The 22,251-nt window shown below is 42.0% G+C and overlaps 1 protein-coding gene across 3 annotated transcripts in view; it reads right to left on the reverse strand.

Annotated features, from left to right (window-relative positions):
• LOC101741044 (uncharacterized) overlaps positions 1-22,251 on the reverse strand; it is a 90,317-nt gene that overhangs the window by 9,914 nt on the left and 58,152 nt on the right. For 2 of the 3 annotated variants that reach the window (XR_002430923.3, XM_021349697.3), the window contains exons 2-12: positions 17,922-18,497; positions 9,853-14,549; positions 8,036-8,165; positions 7,407-7,521; positions 6,762-6,837; positions 4,014-4,157; positions 3,044-3,175; positions 2,140-2,290; positions 1,353-1,438; positions 531-689; positions 59-208 (exon numbers count right to left, since the gene is read on the reverse strand). Coding sequence is in view for 2 of the 3 variants with exons in the window: in XM_021349697.3 (XP_021205372.2) it covers positions 59-208; positions 531-689; positions 1,353-1,438; positions 2,140-2,290; positions 3,044-3,175; positions 4,014-4,157; positions 6,762-6,837; positions 7,407-7,521; positions 8,036-8,165; positions 9,853-14,549; positions 17,922-18,497 (6,416 nt within the window). In the remaining variant the exon portion in view is untranslated. The remainder of the gene's footprint in view (positions 1-58; positions 209-530; positions 690-1,352; positions 1,439-2,139; positions 2,291-3,043; positions 3,176-4,013; positions 4,158-6,761; positions 6,838-7,406; positions 7,522-8,035; positions 8,166-9,852; positions 14,550-17,921; positions 18,498-22,251) is intronic. The other variant, XM_004922190.5, reaches the window with a different exon arrangement.

The following is a 22,251-nucleotide window of genomic DNA, read 5'->3' on the forward strand; positions in this document are numbered from 1 at the left end:
CACTTCACAGCGCGAGAGCCGTCGGCTCGATCACGCGTGTGTGCGACACGCAACGTACCTTGGCAGTTTGGTGGCACAGCAGATCGTAGAGTATGACGCTGCCCAGAGAATGTCCCCCCAACGAGACCCCCCCTCTGAATTCAGGATTCCGCTTAAGGAATATTCCGTATATCCTGTTCAACTCCTTGCAGACAGTGTCGATGATTGTCTGTAATCAAAGAATAGCTTCATTACACATCGATTCCTAAGCCGCAATGAATTTTTTTCGGAAGAAGTTCCTTATGGGACGATGCGGAGGGGTACCCTAACCAGGAAATATCGTCCGTAACGATTTTATGTTTGTTACCTCATAACTTTTGACTAGGTTAAGCGATTTTGATGATTCTTTTTTTATTAGAAAGCTGACGCCAGCTTCAATAAATCAGTAGTTGAGATGTCAGCTCACTTGCACAGCGATAGAAAGAAACTGTACTCCGACTGAGGTTTCTGACGCTCCGTAGCTGCCCACGGTCCCCATCACGTGATCATACCTGACAGTACACCGGGCTGGTGTAGAACAGCACGTCCAGCACGGTTTCGTTGGTGAAGGATCTCAGCTTCGGTATGCTGTCCAGGGTGACTTGAGCGAGACGCTTGTCCACGCCGGTCTCGCCCGAGTGGAGACTAGCGTGCCAAGATATTGGGAGGACCTGGAAACGAGGACCTTAGTCAACAATGATTGAAGGATTGCTGGTGGAACGGAGACCTTTCCAGTTTCACCAGGACAGGTGGGCGAGCAAAGGCTCAGCCAAGAGGGGTGGGATTTGCTAACAGCTGCCCGAGCGCCTCCGAAGGAAACCTAACAACTCAAGAGTAGCTGCTTCACGAATGAATCTACTACCGGATCGGAATCGCGACCCGCTGAGACGATCCGGCGAGAAACTCAGCGAGCTGATGCATGGGTTAGGTTGCACGTCAAACTCTTTGTCGAGTTCGACAAGTAAGGCTACCGTTGTCCCTAAGTCTGCTCCTAGTGTTAGAGCTGAAGGCATCTAAGGCAAAGGTTATTGGACCTGATGGATCCGTAAGGACGTGCCTAGGGCAAAAATGATCTGAACGCAACCTGGGTATTAATATGGTAAAATCGACGTCATTTTGAAATGGCGACCTTCGAGTGGCGATGTCCACTAACCCCACTCTAATACATTCATCAGTTCAAATTGCTTTTCAACTTAAGACCAAATAGGCCCAGCGTGAGGTTCTTATTACGGAACCTGGGTATTGATATGGTAAAATCGACGTCATCTTGAAATGGCGTCCTTCGAGTGGTGATATCCACTAACCCCACTCCAATACATTAGTCAATACATTACCTCGATCCTGCTGACTGCGCCATTGTCGAATGAGTTCCTGTAGTGGGACTGGACCAGCTGAAGGCTGGTGGCTCTGAAGTCATCCACTGTTTGAATACAAGCATCAGATCATTACGGTGGAACATTTATACCCAAAAAAGTATGCCGAAGTACCCTTTGATTACTTATGCGGGGTATTTCACAGGCTCCAGTTCGGTTTTTTTTTTAGCTTAGATGGGTGGACGAGCTCACAGCCCACCTGGTGTTAACTGGAGCCCATAAACATTTACAACGAAAATGCGCCACCCGCCTTGAGATATAAGTTCTAAGGTCTCACAGTTACAAGGGTTGGCCCACCCTTCAAACCGAAACGCATTACTGTTTTACGGCAGAAAAAGGCAGGGCGGTGGTACCTACCCGTGCGGATTCACAAGAGGTCCTACCACCAGTATCAGAATTAGGACATATTAAAGTCATCTTATTTCTTATCTTAGCCACTTTTGCCTTTGACAAGACTACGCTCCCAATACAAGAGGCGGGATATATAGTCCTTTCAAACTGGTGGCACTTGTTCATGTGTGATCACGACATTGGCAATCTAAAGACTTTGAACTCTTAGGACGTTGTGGCATTTACTATTTAGCACATGTCCCTTTTGTGGCAATCGATCTAAACCAAGTATCCCATGATATCCATTTCTCCTGCGATAAGTATACCGTTATACCTCCCTACGCACAGGACCGCGTCTGGCCGCACAGGATCCTTCACCAAACCAGACTCTAGAGCGGTGAATGTCGCTCGAACTCACCCACTTCCTCGACGGACCTGAACCGCATGTCGCAGGCCGAGCCCACGCCGTGACACAGCAGCAGCAAGTGGTCGATGCTCGATGGCTCCGTGTCCTCGATCTCGGACTCGTCGGACCCTCGACGTACCACGCGGGGTATCGCAGCCGATTGCTGTCAGAAAGTACATTGGGATGCCAACAGAAGGTCGAGACTGTACTGGTTTCTCTTCCTCTTCTCGAAGCCATTGATGAAGAGAGATGTGCCAGTTGTAATTGCGACTTCTGGTCTCAACCGATATTGGTATTAAAGCTCTGATGTCTGTGGGCTCAAGCTAACCATCTAACGAAATGCAGCTACAAACTCCTTTCAAAAACCGCCTCATAACTAATATGGAACTTTTCAAAAAAGCTTTATTGAAGTTCTGGAGTAATATATTGAAAGTGTTCGATGAGGATCGAAAGAACGATCTTTTCAAGGACCAATTAAAATGCATCCCCTCCCTCGAACCAGTGTGCAAAGTGCGAATTTTTTAACTTCTCGATCGCGTAAAAGTTAACTAAAATTTGCATGGACGTTTGCCTACGTTTGCCGCTAGGGGCGCTGTTCCAACTGCATACAAATTTGAATTAACTTTCACGCTGTCGAGAACGTTAAAAAACTCGCACTGAGCACACGCAATATTGAAACCAGAGATTCTGCGAACACTTTAAACGGATTGACACATTTAGTCATATATCATGTCTTCCTTGCGTAGTCGACTGCATTAATGGATGCATTTTTCAGCTGCTACATACGAGAATGGTTGAATTATAAGTACTCTTTGCGGTTTAACTTTAACATCATAATCTTGAAGACACGTTATCTCATTGACAAAAAATGGCCCCTAAATTTCGCGTGTTGCCGCTTCTAGAATCCAAAAATAACCTTCTTCCTTTGGCAGCCGTGCTCTCCGATACCGTGCACCAAGAACAGTAAGTGGTCGACTCTCTTCGGTTCGCTCGGGGGTAGTTTAATCTTTGGAGGATTCCTGTACACTCGTTTCCCGAAAGAGAACAGCTGGGAAGTTGAACGGGATTAGGATGGGAAGGGATTAGGGGTTTTCGAGGTCAGAGTGTATGGGGTGTAGGCAACGGCTTGGCTCTACCTCTGGCATTTCTGAAGTCCATGGGCGATGGTAACCACTCACCTTCGGGTGGATCGTATGCTCGTCTGCCTCTAAGGGCAATAAAAAAAAGCTTGGGACTATGGATTTTCGATAGTAGCTCGACTAAAATCCGTCATCCATCTTGAGACTTAAAAGTTTTAATAACAGCTAACCCGACCTTGGTTCGCGGTATAACTAGGCAGAATTGCCACGTGTTTTCCATACGTGCTAGATCAAACGCACACGGTCAGAGCAATTGGGATATTGACGTAACAGAATAGTTAATAAATACACGCCACCGTATCCTTTGGTGTTCGGTGGGGGCTCAGCATCAGATGAGCCTAAGTGCCCAAAAAAAGGTCTCTTTATGACATTTATTTCTATATTTATTCCAAGCATAAAGCTACAAAAAATATCGGAGCTTGAAAAAGGTTACCAGCTCACTTATGTCTGATAATAGCGACTCAGTGCAAATAGACAAAGAACCCAAGTAGCCTTGTCTCAATTTAGCTGTTTCCACCACTTCGAGAACATTCGTTCTTACATATCCTTTAAAATATCCGAGTTCAGAGTGAGACCGTGTACATTCACAGCTAATCAAAGATCGGGAAAGATTTTTACAAACGCTCGCATACCTTAAAAGGAGAAATGAGGATGCCGTTCGAGGACATAGCCAATAAAAACTGCACGGAACATTCAAAGAGTCCGGTCTCCCAAGGTTCAGAGTCTGGTTTCCTATAGTCGACTTACCGGCGGAGCGCTGAAGCCGTCGGTCGAGCCGCTGTGCAAGAAATGAACCATCACGGACGGACCGTGCATCACCACCATCTCGTTGTTGGGCAGAAGCAGTTTCCTGTGCCACTCGCCCGTCGTCACGGCGTGGAGGTACTCGTTCTTGGGGAAAGGTTTTTTATTTATTCCATAGACCAATCAACGAACTGACAACCTGACAGATTTTTAAGTCGTGACCGGAGCGTGTAAACATCAAAGACATCGCACGCCTTCAGACATGAATGAGGTTGCCCTGTCCTTGTGAAACTGGAAAGGCCACCAGTAAGCCCTCAATCATAAAAATAAAAAAAAATGTGTGCGTGTACTAGTGTACACACGTAAGAAGTGAAACTTCTTTATGGCCTTATTTTTCGAAAAATGATCTACATGCAACTTTCTAGAAATTGGTTAAATAAAGTTAAATTAGATAAAGTTTAAACAAAAGGATTTTATTATCATAGACATGAATACAAAAAAGTTAAATTAGATAAAGTTTAAACAAAAGGATTTTATTATCATAGACATGAATACAAAAAAGATGGCGCGTAACGGAAAAATGTGACGCGTAACCGAAAAATGTGACGGTAAATTTTTTTCCAACGCCGATAAAGAAGTTTCACTTCAAAATGTGTGCGTGTACTAGTGTACACACGTAAGAAGTGAAACTTGTTTATGGCCTTATTTTTCGAAAAATGATCTACATGCAACTTTCTAGAAATTGGTTAAATAAAGTTAAATTAGATAAAGTTTAAACAAAAGGATTTTATTATCATAGACATGAATACAAATAATACAATTATTTCACTTTACCTTTTTGCTACTAAGATTATTACAGCATTTCATTAATTGTAATAGAATTATTACTATCATTGTCATTGTCATTATATATTTTTGTAATTAATGGCTTATGGTAACTGAAATATGAAATATATGGTTTACATTCCACGAAATTTAGTGACCGAGTAAAAACTCCATCAATTGTAGTGCCAGATCTTGTTGTTGACGTTTGAGGACTGTTTTTCATGGATAAATTCAATTTATCTTTCAGAAATTCAACTAGCTTCAAAGAATTTTCCGATGCAAAATTTACATTAAAATCTCCACTTAAAATCATCGGTATTTTATAATTATTGTTACCGAGTAAAGAGGCACCTTCACTTGTGTACGGCAACAATGAATGGTGAAGAAAAAGATGGCGCGTAACGGAAAAATGTGACGCGTAACCGAAAAATGTGACGGTAAATTTTTTTCCAACGCCGATAAAGAAGTTTCACTTCAATAAAAATGTGTGCGTGTACTAGTGTACACACGTAAGAAGTGAAACTTGTTTATGGCCTTATTTTTCGAAAAATGATCTACATGCAACTTTCTAGAAATTGGTTAAATAAAGTTAAATTAGATAAAGTTTAAACAAAAGGATTTTATTATCATAGACATGAATACAAATAATACAATTATTTCACTTTACCTTTTTGCTACTAAGATTATTACAGCATTTCATTAATTGTAATAGAATTATTACTATCATTGTCATTGTCATTATATATTTTTGTAATTAATGGCTTATGGTAACTGAAATATGAAATATATGGTTTACATTCCACGAAATTTAGTGACCGAGTAAAAACTCCATCAATTGTAGTGCCAGATCTTGTTGTTGACGTTTGAGGACTGTTTTTCATGGATAAATTCAATTTATCTTTCAGAAATTCAACTAGCTTCAAAGAATTTTCCGATGCAAAATTTACATTAAAATCTCCACTTAAAATCATCGGTATTTTATAATTATTGTTACCGAGTAAAGAGGCACCTTCACTTGTGTACGGCAACAATGAATGGTGAAGAAAAAGATGGCGCGTAACGGAAAAATGTGACGCGTAACCGAAAAATGTGACGGTAAATTTTTTTCCAACGCCGATAAAGAAGTTTCACTTCAAAAACATGAGGTCGTAAGTCACAACTGTGGTAGAACTACGCCGGAATGTGATCCAAATGTGCTTAACTCACAAGACATCTTACCACCAAAGTAATTACGCAAATTAGAATTAACATCAGTTTGATTTTTACAAAAAAAATATATTCCTACACTTCCTATATGGTGGTGGAAGTCATTCGTGTACATTTGGTTTAGGAAACGTATTTCATTAAAGAAATTGGTGCCCGCTTGTGGGATTCGAATATCGGCACTGTCGCATCGCTCAATACTAATGCACCGGTCGTCTTATTATTTAAGCCACTGCAATTATGAATTTGAGCAAATTCCCATTTGAATCAAACTGTGGTTCAACTCGGGAATAAGACGGACTTTGAAAGTCAGAGAGACTAGACTGGCGTCAGTGGGGAGACAATAGTCCACGTATTCCTTTTCGGGTCGGAGGTCGAACCCCCACTGAGGTTTCGGTGCCTAAGATGCTTGCGGGGTACTCAGGACTTTTTTTTATTTTTATTGCTTAGATAAGTGGACGAGCTCACAGCCCTCCTGGCGTTAAGTGGTTACTGGAGCCCATAGACATCTACAACGTAAATTTGCCACACACCTTGAGATATAAGCTCTAAGGTCTCAGTATAGTTGCAACGGCTGCCCCACCCTTCAAAACGAAACGCATTACTGCTTTACGGCAGAAATAGGTTGGGTGGTGGTACCTCGGTGCCGGTCACGTTTCACTGCCAATTTGAGCACCACCAACTCCAGGGTCGACGATTGTAAAAGAAAATAACTATGCTCACCTCAAGTCTCTCGGCCACCGCTTCCGAGTAGGGCACGTATCTCGCGTCGGTTGTGCCTTTGTAGAACCAGCTACATCTGAGATATTAGAGCACCGTCATTATCACATTGGCTAGACGTGACACTTAACGAGAGGACCGAGCGAATACGGATGCTGGGCAGAACAAACCCTTGAGATTTACGAGAAATGAGAAACGGTCGCAGTTATAATCTGACGTTAAGTTAAGATTCACTATACAATAACCACAGTTGGTCCAAACAAATCGGTCCTTTTCTCTAATTGGGAGATCTCTGTTAGGACGCGATGGCGTCCTTTTATCTGAGCCGCAAACTCATGGTCTCAGGGTTATAAATATATCATGAAGGTTACATGCTCGTGGCTGAAAGTCATCTATGTCTTTGTAGGGAAATAATATGTTCTCGGTTACTACCGAGTATACTACTACAGCTACTACTACAGTACTACTCTACACAGTGGCTATCACATCTCGAAGTAACGTTTGTGGTCACCGATGTCTATGGTAATTAACTCCTAACAGAGTCAAGTTTCGAACTCCATCAAGTCTAACAGATCACTCGAGCGGTCTTATACTGAAATACCAATATTTCTATCACGAGAAACCTACGCAATCCGAGCTTCCTGATACCTTAAGACATTAGTAGGCTTGTCGCTCCAGTAGACGGCTGTCCTCAGTCTCCCCACCACGTTCACGTCATACCTTCCTCCATCAGTTGCCACCAGCGTCTTCTCGTTGAGATCGGCTGGAATAGTTTACAGTTTTGAGAATCTTTTGCAAGATCCTGAGATGCCTCAACGTAGCCCGAAGACATCGAGAGGAAGTCACTTAGATCTCACCATAAGCCTCAAAGATCCTATGAACTAGGCATTATTAACACGTAGCAATCATTTTCTGAAGTCACATAATCAGTGGTGTCTTGTAATGGATGAATCATCAAAATCAATTTTACAAGTTGAATTGGGATAGCGGTTCTCCTACTCTAGGTTCCGGAGTGACAGCGATCATCAAAAGACCTCGTCAGCTCCTAAACTTATCGCATCCCTTTGAAATTCTTTAAAGCATTGGCGAACTATACGGATACAATACAGTCTAGCGTTCCGATCTAAAGAACAGAACAATGGTCACGTAACCTCATTGAGACATCGACTTCATTGCTTTTTCGATTGCTACGTATACACCTGAAAAACTAGCTTAACCAAACAGACACTAAGCAATTTCAACGACCAACTTTAGATCTCAATTCATCCCAAACTTACGACTTAGATAAGCTTCCTCTAGAGCTTTCGAATCGACTTCCGAGAAGCCTCTCCATATGGATTTGCCTTCGATGTCCACTCGATAGAACCAGTGGTACTTCACAGGATTGTATTCGGCCAGAGAGCGGTTCTGAAATACACAGGGCATTACTAAAACCACTAACACCGCTTTTGGTCACTGTGGCTGATTGGTAGGATCGGCCGGATGACGCTTCAAGGATGCTGTGGGTCCAGTAAATTTTAAAGGAACTGACAATAGCCCACTGTGGGTTGTAGAAGTGTCTCAATGAGACCATCCGCGTCAATATCAACAGTGTCCACGATGTGAATGCGCTTCATGGCAATATGTTCTTTACTTTCATATCCTATACGGGTATACCACTCGCGGCCAACCTCCTGTAAGTGGTAATGGGAGCCTATGGACATCACAAATCGTCTCACGCCCTCTCACACGTGCTGTGTAAATCTCGGTTGTATTGTGTAAAATGTCTGTTTCGATTTTCGGCAGAGATAGGCAGGGCGGTGGTAGCTACCTGTGCGGATTCTCAAGATGCCCTAAATATAAGTATATTACGAATACTATATATCGAGGGGTGAAAGGCTATTTAGTTTAACCTACGTCAGCAATTCCAGGGGCAGAGCCGAGCTGTCACCCACCGTTAAGTACTCTCCACAAGCTTCGTTTGAAGAACGATATGTCATATATCTTACTAATATTATAAACGCGAAAGTTTAAATTCTAAGGTTAAATTGCATACATGTGTGGACAAGCTCACAGTCCACCTGGTGTTAAGTGGTTACCGAAGCCCAAAGACATCTAAAACGTAAATGCCGCCATCTACCTTGAGATATAAGTTCTAAGGTCTCAGTTTTTACAGTACAACGGCTGCCCCACCCTTCAAACCGAAACGCATTACTGCTTCACGGCAGAAATTGGTGGTGGTACCTTCCTGTACGATCTCACAAGACGTCCTACCACCAGTTATAACGCAAATGATAATTATGCGAGTTTGATTTTTATTACACGTTATGTTATTCCTTCACCGTGGAATTCAATCGTGAACATTTGATAAGTACGTATATCATTAAAAAAATTGATTGGTACCTGTCTGCGGGATTCGAACACTGGTGCGTCGCCGGACATGATTGCACCGGACGCCTTATCCTTTAGGCCACGATGACTTCATATGTATGAGTGTTTGTATGGATGTATGTATGTTACTCTTTCACGCAAAACTACTGAATGGTTTTTGATAAAACTTTACAATAATAAGTCAAGTAAGTAAGAAAAAAATCTGTCTTCTTATTTTCATAATTAATAATAAATTACAGTTCCCGAAGCGAAGCGAAGGCGGGTCGCTCGTAATTAATATACAGTATTCCCCCCTATAACGCGGTACCCTTATAACGCGTTTTCATATTACGCGATTTCAATCCCTCGTATAACACGGGCATTCCCCTCTACAACGCGGGGATTCCCCACATACATATTTCCGTACTGTGAAATTCATAATAGTTTGTACAGTTCATAATTAGTTTCGCGTACCTTTGCACGTGTGTCAATCGTTTTATTACAAAATTAAATTATTTCATTAAATTTGTGTGGCTAAAGGCGTAGGTTAAATTTTATTTTTATATTTTTTATTTAAAATTAATAAAAATATACCATTTTAAGTTAAACGAGATGAATCATTCATACGTAACGCGTTATACGAGGTCGTAAAATCGCGTTATACGGGTATACAACTATAACGCGTAACCGATGCACCGCGTTATAGGGGGTATATTACTGTACTATGCTTAATAAAACTTCCTACCTCACTGAGAACGGTAACTGCATCATCGGTGACTCCGTCGGTTGCTCCTTCAAGGTTTATGGTCACGTTTTTATTGGCTGCATTGACACGCTCCATGCTGACATCACAGCCTTTACTACCGGCCGCGTTATTATTATCGTTAGCGGTCGCCTTAACTTTATAACTAACTTCGTTTATATTAAAAACGTTCGTATTGAAATCGCAACAGTATTCACAGATTTTAACGTCTCGATAGAACGCCGCGTTGTTGTCATCAGCTCTCTCGGAATGGTTAGGTTCGATTTTACTCGAATCCGGATCGCGTCTAGGGCGGCTTATATTAGGATCGTCGTATTCAATCGTGAAATAGTTTACCGTTCTGACTATCTGTTCGTTTGGTATGTAACGCGTCGACGTCAAATCTTTTATCAGATCGAATGTGGCTTTCTGTTTTTCCGAGTTCATTACGTTATTATCGAAGCGATGATTTTGGTACGCGAAACGAGAAGAGTCTTCGGGACCGTCATTAGCGTGTCTGTAATGATTTTGACTTTGGCTCAATTCAAAAAAAGACTTCGACGGATCACTGGCGGGCGGCGAAGCGAAATAACTAGCTAATCTATTAAACGTTCCCGGTTCGGCTCTAGAAACTTCTGGTGACGAAAAGAAATTCATAGGATCCGGTAACGGTTTTGTTTCGGGGATCTGTAGCTCGGATATCTTGATATCACCAAGCCTATTCGCGGCTTGCTTGACTGCGTCTATCTCTTCAACGTTTTGACCGGCAAACGTTGTGATACAATCTGGTTTTTCATTCGGTTCTCGCGCAGTCAACACCTCTTCGACTATTCCCGCTATGCTGGCTTCAATTTTGTAATTAAGATCTGGGGACACTTCCCTGTGGGCGGTGTAAGTACTTGTGCAAATTACAGATGTCTGTGTGGTCGTGTCAGGTATCAGAGGAACGGAATCCTTCAATTTATCGAGGGCCGTTTTATCGTGAAGAGTTCCGCTCATCCGTCTGTGGTACTCCTCCTCGAAACCCGGTGGGATCCTCATACTGGTTGAGACCGGATAACCGGCGCTGGGCGGTGAGCCAAACGAATTCCGGTAGTGCGTTTCGGCTGCGTAATTCCCCGTATCGAAATACGAGGCTATTGTGATTGCTGGACTTGTCTTCGGTGGTAAAGTAAAAAGTGAAGTTCTGTCAAAAATATCATCATGATCGACTGTCTCCTCTAGCTTTTTAAATTTGTCAATTCTGTTCGTGAACGTGTCAGATTCCTTCGCATCTTGATTCATCTCCTTCTTTCCAAACTCGGTTTTGTTTTCGTCAGTTTCCGATGGTTCTATTAAAAAGTCTTCGTAGATGGGGAAATCTTTATTAGCGTCTTGTTCTATAGAGTGGACATCTAAGCCACCTGTTCCTTCTGATGTACTATCTTCTTCCGCTGGTGGAGCAGTTGGTATTTCAGGACAACGCGGGCCCTGATTTTCTTTTGTATTCTCAAATTCAGTCTTTAAATCTTCACTTACGCTAGGCACTTTGTCAAAGAACAAAGAATTGTTTCCAAAGAATCCTATTGAGTTTGGATCTAGTTTGAAGGTATAGTCATGGTCTTCAGGTTGCTGTGCAGAAAATTCAGTTTTATCCGTCCATCCGAATTCTCTTGGACCCTTCTCTTCATTTTCAGTAACTGAATGAATAGGAATCGTGCCGGTAGTTTCCGCAGAAATTTGTGTTTTTTCAGCACCCTGTACATTGCCTTCTCTGTTATCTGTCGCATTTGTCTCAACAAGTGACACTTCCACAGCATTCGAAAGTTGTATAGGCGATGTCAAATTCCCAATTAATTGATTGGTCAAGTTATCCATTTCATTTTCTTTGCCTGGCTTCTTCACTTCCCTACAAGTCACACACATGTTGAGGTCCGATCTACTTTCACTGTCGTCCCTTGTATTCTTTTGGGGGGGCGCGAAGTTTTCGAATAAGCTCATATTGTTCGCGTTCAATATCTCGGTTTTTGGTAGCTCGAAAATTATCTTCTTTGAATCGCTGCCTGCCTCTTTCGGCTTATCAGCGATAATAGTCGACAGACCGAATAACGGAACAGTAGAAACTCCTACTATAGGTATCTGATCGGCCGACAACGATTCAACCAGATTAGTTTCTCTTAAAGGAATTATTTCCTCTTCCTTTTCTAAATCATCAAATGGATCGTCTATTAATTTATCGATCGGTTTGATTAATGAATCGAAATCGAATTGTTCGTCATCGTTGAAAGCATCTTTAATAACTTTTTGAGATTCGATCGTATTTTGACTTGTTTTGAATCCAATGGGAGCCGGTTCAAGATTACCTTCGACCGGACTTCTGAATATAGAAGCCGCCACAGGTAAATCTTCGTTCACTTTAAATAATGACTCCAATTTGGTCGGAAAGCTACCTTGCAAGAGTTTCTCTGCTGTTGAATCTGTAGAAGCAATTGGATTAAATAATTGACTCGGTTGTGGTATGTCGAAGAAATCTTTAACTGCTAAAATTGGATACATTTTATCAATATCAGCAGTTTTAACGTTATCATTTTTCTGTGGCGCAGTTCTCGTGAGCTCTTCTATCGAACTCGGAATTTCTTTATTGTAATGACCCAACTGTGGAACATTATACGTTGGTAAATTTTGCAGTTGTTCCGTTTTTAGTTCACTATTCTTTATGGCGATTTCTGTATTTTGATTTATGTCAAAATTCTCTTTAGACGGAACTAAGGCAGGAAATTTAATATTTGAATCAGTAATTATCGCATGTGGTGTTGTATGGGCCGTTTCCGTTGTGATATTAAAACCGGGTGTATGATAGGTTGATGTATTGCTAATGTTTTCGTTTAAATTTGACCCCGGATAGAGCATGGTAGACGAATAAATCGTTTGAGCCTGTTGCTGGTAATTTTGACCTTCGCTCTGGTAATAACTGTAGGGGTTCTGGTGATACTGGCTCGGCTGTTCGTAAGCGTGCATATCGTGCGGATTCCGGGATGTAGCATCGATGTTTGGAACGAATATCTCAAAATTACTCCCTTGATTCTGAGCGTAGTGATTAGCGAATGTATTTTGATCTTGAAACGTCTGTGAAGTTTCCTCTTCGATTTTACCCTCATTATTATAAGCGGGATCGAAGAATGTTGTAACCTTACTTTGAATTTTATTTATATCAATCGAATTGAGTTTCGATTTCAAGGATCCGATTATACCGAAACCGGAGGATTCTTTTGTCGGTTCATAAACTTCATTAGTCTGTCGGCTTAGATCAAAGCTTGTATTGAACTCTGGCCGATCACTCGATTGCTGTGGATGACTTATGTCAAAAGGTGCAGGGTTCGCTGGAGTATTAATATCAAAAGGCTGTTGTGCTAATGTTAAATGAGGATCAGCTGGATGAGTAGGAGTGAAAAGAGCACCTTGAAAAATATTAGCGTCCACCGGAGCTATAACAGGCTTAATATTATTACTGATCGCTCCAATACCTTCAACGGGACCGGAATAATACTGCGGTCTTTTCTTGTTGAGTCTAAAATTAACATTTCCTATTGCTTTAGGTGGCTCTGGTGGCGTTTGCAATGAGTCGGTTGGTACATTGGCTGTTTGCTGGTTCAAGAATAATGGAATGCTCGTTGAAGGAACAAATGCGCTTGCGTTTTGAACTGCAGAATCCATTGAAGTTTGGCCAATGTTCGTTGGATCAAAATGTGTCTCGGATTTTTTTATCACATGTTGGCCTGTAGACATTGGATTTGCACTCGGAATCGTCGTAGGAGGTATGTGCATTGTTACTGAGCTTATTAAATCTGGCTGTAGAGATAAATTGGTGGTCGTTGGTTGATTTAATGTATCATCACAAACAATTCCTTCTATAGGCGTATTTACTATGGATGAAGAAGGTTCCTTAATGCTTGATTCTGGTACTACTGAAGACGCTATGGTAGAAGTAGAAGTTAGCGAAGAAAACAAAGGTACGCTACTTCTTGAATCTTCACTTCCGAACATCGAAACGGGTACAATAGCCGAACCACACTGAAGACCTGTAGGCGTTTCGCTAAATTCTGGCGTCGTCGACGTAACCATTGGATCCAACAGCTTTAAATGAGTTTGGTCAAAAGTTTGCCCGTCATCCTGGAGCGTTGGAACGAATATGTTGGTGATGGTCGATGGTGTTATCGCTTGGGGTTTGATTATTGGATGATTGGACGATATTCGCCTAGCTACCGAGGGAGGTAATACCGATTTACATATCGACGTGTCCTTTTTGACATTGGTAAACATTGGCGGAGGCGGTATGACTGGCGTCGAAGCCGATTGCACGGGAAACTCTGGTCCCGCGATATCAGCACTAGCTACACGTTCATTCGGACCTAAATCTCCGTAAGTTAGGACAACGTCATCTTTAACATCAAAAGCGTTCACTGAAGCACAAACATTTGGTTCTCTATTCACGTCTACTTCGGGAATTTGATAGGTCACAGAAGTGTCGGGTGTGAAATATTGTATTCGGCCTGTGGACGGTTCTGGGTAAGGTTTCTCGGTTGCGGTCGGGCCTAGGGGAACACTAGACGTTTGAGGTTGATGCGGGGGCATAGCCAAGTGCGCGGCACTATCCACACCGGTCGTCAAACCCGGTATTTGAGCATATTTTTTCTTTGTCGCTATCCTGTAGCTTCCTATACCTGAAACAAAAGATAAAAAACAATAATATAATATAATTTAGCTGGTAGCTAGCACAGAACACAACATATTTGATACACGCCTGAATCTCGCTAACGATATTTTCAATATAGGCTTACATATATCGATGGATGAGGGATGAGGGCATATTTGGTTTAAGCCACGTTTTTGGAACTTTAGAGCAGTCATTAAAAGTTTAACCATTTGGAAAAAATACAAAAGTTCTTCAGCTATTTTTGAATGTGGTGAATAAAAGTTTAATTAAAAACATCGAAACGCATTACTGCTTCACGGCAGAAATAGGCAGGGTGGTGGTACCCACCCGCGCGGACTCACAAGAGGTCCTACCACCAGTAATTACGCAAATTATAATTTTGCGGATTTGAATTTTATTACGAGTTATGTTATTCCTTCACTGTGAAAGTCAATCGTGAACATTTATTAAATACGTATTTCATTAGAAAAATTGGTATCCGCCTGCGGGATTCGAACACCGTTGCATCGTTACATACGAACTACACGACAACTTATCACCAGATAAGCATTAAACATACTATGTATAATCATTAAAATACGCAAGTCCGCACAAGACTTATTGAACTCTCATTTCAATTGCATAACGATGTATCATCACCAGTATCCGGACACGAGAACGTGCGACCTCACGTTTGAGGTCAATGGAAAATTATCGTTGGCTATCTGCGTAGGGCTTTATTGATTTACCGATGTAAGCACACACGTTTGCTTAAAGCCGTCTATCCAGTTCCGAGCGACGGACGCCGATGTTGTTATATATATACTAACTGTGCCCGCCACTCCGTCCGCGTGGGATTTAATAAAACATTAATTTATTTGAAAATAATTTCAGATTATTTTTCTAAGATATAAGTAGCTTAAGTTACTCCTTATTACATCAGCTATCTGCCAGTGAAAGTCCCGTCAAAATCGGTCTAGCCGTTCCAGAGATTAGCCGGAACAAACAGACAGACAGACAAAAACTGTAAAATAATTTTATTTTGGTATTTAAAATTTTTATTTGTCTGTCTGTCGGTCTGTTTGTTCTGGCTAATTTCTGGAATGGCTAGATCCGATTTTGACGAGACTATTACTGATAGGTAGCTGATAATTGAATAATTTAGGCTACTTTTTTTACTGGTGGTAGGACCTCTTGTGAGTCCGCGCGGGTGGGTACCACCACCCTGCCTATTTCTGCCGTGAAGCAGTAATGCGTTTCGGTTCGAAGGGTGGGGCAGCCGTTGTAACTTACTTGAGAGCTTAGAACTTATATCTCAAGGTGGGTGGCGCATTTACGTTGTGGATGTCTATGGGCTCCAGTAACCACTTAACACCAGGTGGGCTGTGAGCTCGTCCACCCATCTATGCAACTACCTTGGCCCCGCGGCGTCTCCCGCGGGTAACATCGCGTGACTCAGCTATCATCAATAATAAAATTTAACATTTCCGAAGCGAAACGAGGACGGCTCGCTTCATCAAAATCAAGTCAATGACTCATTTATTGATAATATTAATGTATATAATTAATTATTAATAATATAAATTAATTATATATTAATTATTAAATATTAATTAATTAAATAATATCCATTTATATTTTTCATTTTACGCATTTGATAACGCCAACACGGATGACAATTTAAATAGGAACTTTTTTAAAACGCTTTGAAATACGTACTTCTTTTGTTTTTAATAATATTTTAATATCCAATTAGTTTTCCTTTATTATTGTATCATACTGATTAAATAAGATTGTCAAATTTCAACACGCATTACTGGAAAAATAGTAAACAAGTTAGAATTCGAATTTCGGACCAGTGATACGAATGAGATTTGGTGGTAGTTTTTAATGTATAACTCCTAATTTAACAGTGTTTTTTTTATTGCCCTTGTAGGCAGACGAGCCTACGGCCCACCTGATTGTGAGTGGTCACCGTCGCCCATGGACTTCAGCAATGCTAGGGGCAGAGCCAAGCCGCTGTCTACCGCTGTTTACGAATATATAGTTATAGGACCACGTGCCTGTTGTCATGACAACAAAATAATTACGGTAACATTAAGGTTATGAGAATTAAATCAAATAACTCGCTTTTGGGCCCAAATTTGAAAATGACTCTGATACATTCCTACAAGTCCTGTGTTGTGCAAAACCGCCTTATATGAGACCAGAAGCCAGTACAAAAATGAGAGTATTTTTTCTGAATCAAACATCTCAACTGTGCCTTTATATGTTTTTCCCCTATTATACATAAAAAATAAGCAAAAAAATTTCGGTTATTCCCACATATTGTGAGTTCATAGTGCATAATGTAATTTCCCTTAATATAATTCGATACAAAAAGTTCGTTATCATTAAGCACTGCTCTTGCTAGGGCCAGTGTTATTAGCAACGTCAGAGAATCGCGTTTCAGATCCGGTGGTAGATTCAGCGAAGCACTACTTTTGCTAGGGTCAGTGTTAGCAACGTTAGAGGGTCGCGTTTCAGATCCGGTGGTAGATTCAGCGAAGCACTGCTCTTGCTAGGGCTAGTGTTAGCAACGTCATCAAGTTAGAACCCGTGAGCTCACCTACTCGCCCGGTTAAACTGACACAACCCCTCAAGGTTACCACAATAGATAGGAAAAAATTAATATATAGAAAGCCACTTCAAATTATTATTTTTCCTGTTCGTATCTAACCAAGATTACGTTGTGTGATTCCCCTACACACACCACAAAAGCAAATCATTGAATGCAAAATACAATATTCCTTTATGAATTCTAAGCACGCGTAGCGATGATACAGTTGACGGTCAATTGATAGATGATTATTATGGGTTTTATCTAATATATAAAATTCTCGTGTCACGGTGTGCGTGATTGAACTCCTCCGAAACGGCCCGACCGATTTTCTTGAATCTTAGCGTGCATATCGGCCAGGGTGGAGAATCGGATAACATCTTTTTTTCATCCCCCTAAATGTTAAGGGTGGTCCACCCCTAAATTTTATTTTTTATTTTTTAGACAATTTTTTTTGTTTTTATATTTTTATGATACAGCATACAAAAAAGTGCAGACCCGGCAAACTTCGTAGTGCCTCAATCGATAAAAAAATACCTAAGCTTTTGTATAAAATAAACTTAAAACAAACAAAAGGAATCCGTCCGACGGGGGACACATCAAAGGAAAAACAAAATAGTTATTTTTATTTGATTCCGAGCATTTTCATATTTATTTACCTTTTAAATCTTCTTTGGACTTCCACAAATAATTCAAGACCAAAATTAACCAAACCGGTCCAGCCGTTCTCGAGTTTTAACGAGACTAACGAACAGCAATTCATTTTTATATATATAGAATAGATAAGTCAAAATCACTTACCGCCAATCGGTGGCTCCTTGGGTGGGGGCGCGACGTTCTTGGCATCCTCCACACCCCTAAGACTGGGGGCCGTCGTTTCCGCCTCGCGCACCACCGGTGCCCCCCAACTGGGCTTCAAGTTCTCGGGCGTCTGCTCCCTGCTGCCCTTCAGATTCAGCATACTGGAGAACGAGCTAAAAACGGCGCTCGCCACGTGCGGCAAGACGTTCGGCAGCTGCGACAGATTCTGCGCAAGATCCGAAGTCAGACTCTGCTGCGAATCCTGCGGTTTATCAGGCTCGTTTAAATTTATCTCCTCCAGGTTCTCCTCGGCGGTTCCTATGGCGGCGTTTCCGTCTCTGGGTATGCCGTCGATGTGGAGGGGGGCGCTGATGTATTTGGTGCCTTGCAGCCTAGCAAAGTATACGCTGACGTCGAACTCGTCGTCAACTTTCGAAGCTGCCGCGCTCAGGGCGTCTTGATCCGTCCGGTTCTCGTGCAGCGTCGCGTATTCTACCGGCCGCTGCTTATTCGTGTCCCCCGATGATATGTCTTCGTGATCATGTCTGGTGCTGCGAGTTTCGGGCGCTTTTCGTTCTGGAAGACCAAAAAAAGAAGAGTTAGGTCTTGCTGGGGTCTGGTATATTCGACGCTCTTCTTTATCATTGCTTAGATGGGTGGACGAGCTCACAACCCACCTGGTGTTAAGCGGTTACTGGAGCCCATAGACATCTACAACGTAAATGCGCCACCCACCTTGAGATATAAGTTCTAAGGTCTCAAGTATAGTTACAACGGCTGCCCCACCCTTCAAACCGAAACGCATTACTGCTTCACGGCAGAAATAGGCAAGGCAAATAGGCGATAGGAACTTTTGCTAGCGCCAGTGTGAGCAACACAGCCGGTTTGAGCTCCGTGAGCTCACCTAATAGTTCGGTGAATTTAGAATAACCCCTCGAGGTTTTTTTTTATTGCCTTTGTGGGCAGACGAGAGTACGGCCCACCTGATGTTATTAGTGGTTACCGTCGCCCATGGACTTCAGCAATACCAGGAGCAGAGCCAAACCGCTGCCTACCGCAAAAATAGAATAGGTAGGGAAGAAAAAAAATAGACTTTCAATTTGTATTTCTGTGACGGTTTTATTCATCCCGAGCTCCAGGGCGTAGCAATAACAAACAAAGTACATTTTCTAAGCGCATTAGTACGTGAATGCGACTGCAATACTAAATTAGCAACTTCAACGTAATAATTATATTATTTACGTTCAGAACGTTTAAAACCAGTTAGTTAGTAGTAGTTCTCTGCTCGGGGCATAAATGCAAATCTCTTGAGAACCTCATGTATATTATTATTCCACTATTAAGCTGCTTTCGGACTACGCTATTCTATAGTGTCATATAGTATAGCATAGTAAGTAAGCCATATAGTAAGCCAATAACATTGTTACGTGCTGGGATTCGGGATAAATAAAATTCCACCAAAGTACAACAAAAAACTGTATTCAACACTTAGAAAACACTTAAAGCACTTCGAACCGAAACGCATTACTGCTTCACGGCAGAAATAGGCGACGGACGCTTACACCGGATAAGATTCAGTGCCCAGTATTCTCAAGGATGTCTAAAGCGCCACGATTAAAATCGATGGATAAACAACTGCAACCTCTTAACGATCTTATGGGAACCATCTATTGTATTCCCGAGAATACGGCACAAATTATGGAATACTCGACCGAACGCATCTTCGTTGTGTGACGTCATTTGTGGCCAAAAACGACAACAACAACAAATTAAGCGTTAATGATGAGCTTTGCTAGTACTACTATCTGGCTCTCGATTGGTTTACAGCAAAATCCACGGTCACCGTCCAAGAGTATGACACAGACACAGCCCACTGAGTTTCTCGCCGGATCTTCTCAGTGGGTCGCGATTCCGATCCGGTAGTAGATTCTGCGAAGCACTGCTCTTGCTAGGGCTAGTGTTAGCAAAATCTCTCAGGTTGAGCCCGTGAGCTCTCCTAACCGTCTGAGCGTAGCTGCAATAGCCCCTTAGGCTACCAGCGAATAGGTAGGTTAAACAAAGTTAAGCAAAATCTCATTAATTCCATTATCTCGTTTTTATCATCGCACCGCTCGCCGCCGGAGTAGAGTTCATCGATACTACCTGGAGCGAATGCGGTAACCCACAGTGCGCTTCCAGAGATCTTTTTTGCTGCGTACCATCCGGCTTTGGAATGAGCTCCCCTCCACGGTGTTCCCCGAGCGCTATGACATGTCCTTCTTCAAACGAGGCTTGTGGAGAGTACTTAACGGTAGGCAGCGGCTTGGCTCTGTCCCTGGCATTGCTAGAGTCCATGGGCGACGGTAACCACTCACCATCAGGTGGGCCGTATGCCTACAAGGGCATTAAAAAAAAAACATTGTAATTGTAAAGTAACTAGAATAATTATTTACATTGAACTTTAGTGCAAAACAGCGGTGTTGTTTTTAAGTACCAAATTGCCTAATCTAATGGTACGAACCATACGAACAAACAGAATGTCCACACCAACAACCGTGTATTTCGGTATGACACAACACATCGCAAACCACAGTTCATAGTTAAGACGGTACAACAAGATGGTCAAGTGCGAATCCATTCTCATGAAATTTTCAATTTCTTCAGGTACCCTCAACGCGAAGTCGTCGTGGCCTAAAGGTTAAGACGTCCGGTGCATTCGTATGTAGCGATGCACCGGTGTTCGAATCCCGCAGGCGGATACCAATTTTTCTAATGAAATACGTACTTAAAAAAATTTCACGATTGACTTCCACGGTGAAGGAATAACATCGTGTAATTAATATGAAGCCCGCAAAAATTATAATTTGCGTAATTACTGGTGGTAGGCCCTCTTGTGAGTCCACACTGGTAGGTACCACCATCCTGCCTATTTCTGCCGTGAAGCAGTAATGCGTTTTGATTTAAAGGGTGGGGTAGCCGTTGTAACTATACCGAGACCTTAGAACTTATATCTCAAGGTTGGTGGCGCATTTACGTCGTAGATGTCTATGGGCTCCAGTAACCACTTCACACCAGATGGGCTGTGAGCTCGTCTAGCCATATAAAAAAACTTCAGAGGTGTCAAGGGACACCCGGATGGAACGAAGTTCCTTTCGATTAATTAGTGAAGGAATTGTAATTTTTTTTTAAAAGTTATAATAATAAATTACGGCATTATGAAGAAGAAAAAAACAATACTATGAACTAAATTACTATTGTTGAAACGCTATCTCGAGAAACTGTACTCATTACGCGGACCAATCGGATACGAGCAATGTCACGCGATAAGCGCCTACACGTTGATTGGTCAGAATGACGGATCTAAAAAGTGTCGTGACAACTTTTCGTAAGAATTTTTTCCGTCTAGCCCCCTTTCACAACGCGCGATAAGGAACTTCGTTCCAACAATAAAAATAAATTTTAAAATCGATCTTTATTATATACAACAACAACGGAACGTAATATCTGCAACATATTCCGACTGTGGCTTCCAAACGAGGTTATTACAAGTCGAACTTGGCTAAGATCAAAGTCGACGACTTCGCGGAGATCAAATAAATACGAGACATCTACTCGCGGAGCGTGGATTCTCTTTTTATGAAATCAGCTGCAAAATCTCTGCACACCATTTGTGACCCAATATGGCTATAGACATTATGACGACATTTATAATAATTCCAATAGGGTTATCGGTACACCTTATGAAACATTCGTTATCCAGCTGGGCTGGGGGCATTTTTGTTTATTGCTTCGATGGGTGGACGAGCTCACAGCCCACCTGGTGTTAAGTGGTTACCGGAGCCCATAGACATCTACAACGTAAATGCGCCACCCACCTTGAGATAGTCGTGTTTTTAAATTACTGGTGGTAGGACCTCTTGTGAGTCCGTGCGGGTAGGTACCACCACCCTGCCTATTTCTGCCGTGAAGCAGTAATGCGTTTCGGTTTGAAGGGTGGGGCAGCCGTTGTAACTATACGTGAGACCTTAGAACTTATATCTCAAGGTGGGTGGCGCATTTACGTTGTGGATGTCTATGGGCTCCAGTAACCACTTAACACCAGGTGGGCTGTGAGCTCGTCCAACCATCTAAGCAATAAAAAAAAAAAGTTCTAAGGTCTCAAGTATAATTACAACTTGAGTCATCTGCCTACAAGGGTAATAAATAAACATATCTTGACTTTAACTTTTCATTTTATTTATTTCCCTACCTATTCGCTGGTAGCCTATGGGGCTATTGCAGCTACGCTCAGACGGGTAGGAGAGCTCACGGGCTCAACCTGAGAGATTTTGCTAACACTAGCCCTAGCAAG

This window comes from Bombyx mori, chromosome 11 (assembly GCF_030269925.1).
Source record: "Bombyx mori chromosome 11, ASM3026992v2".
Lineage (NCBI taxonomy): Eukaryota > Metazoa > Arthropoda > Insecta > Lepidoptera > Bombycidae > Bombyx > Bombyx mori.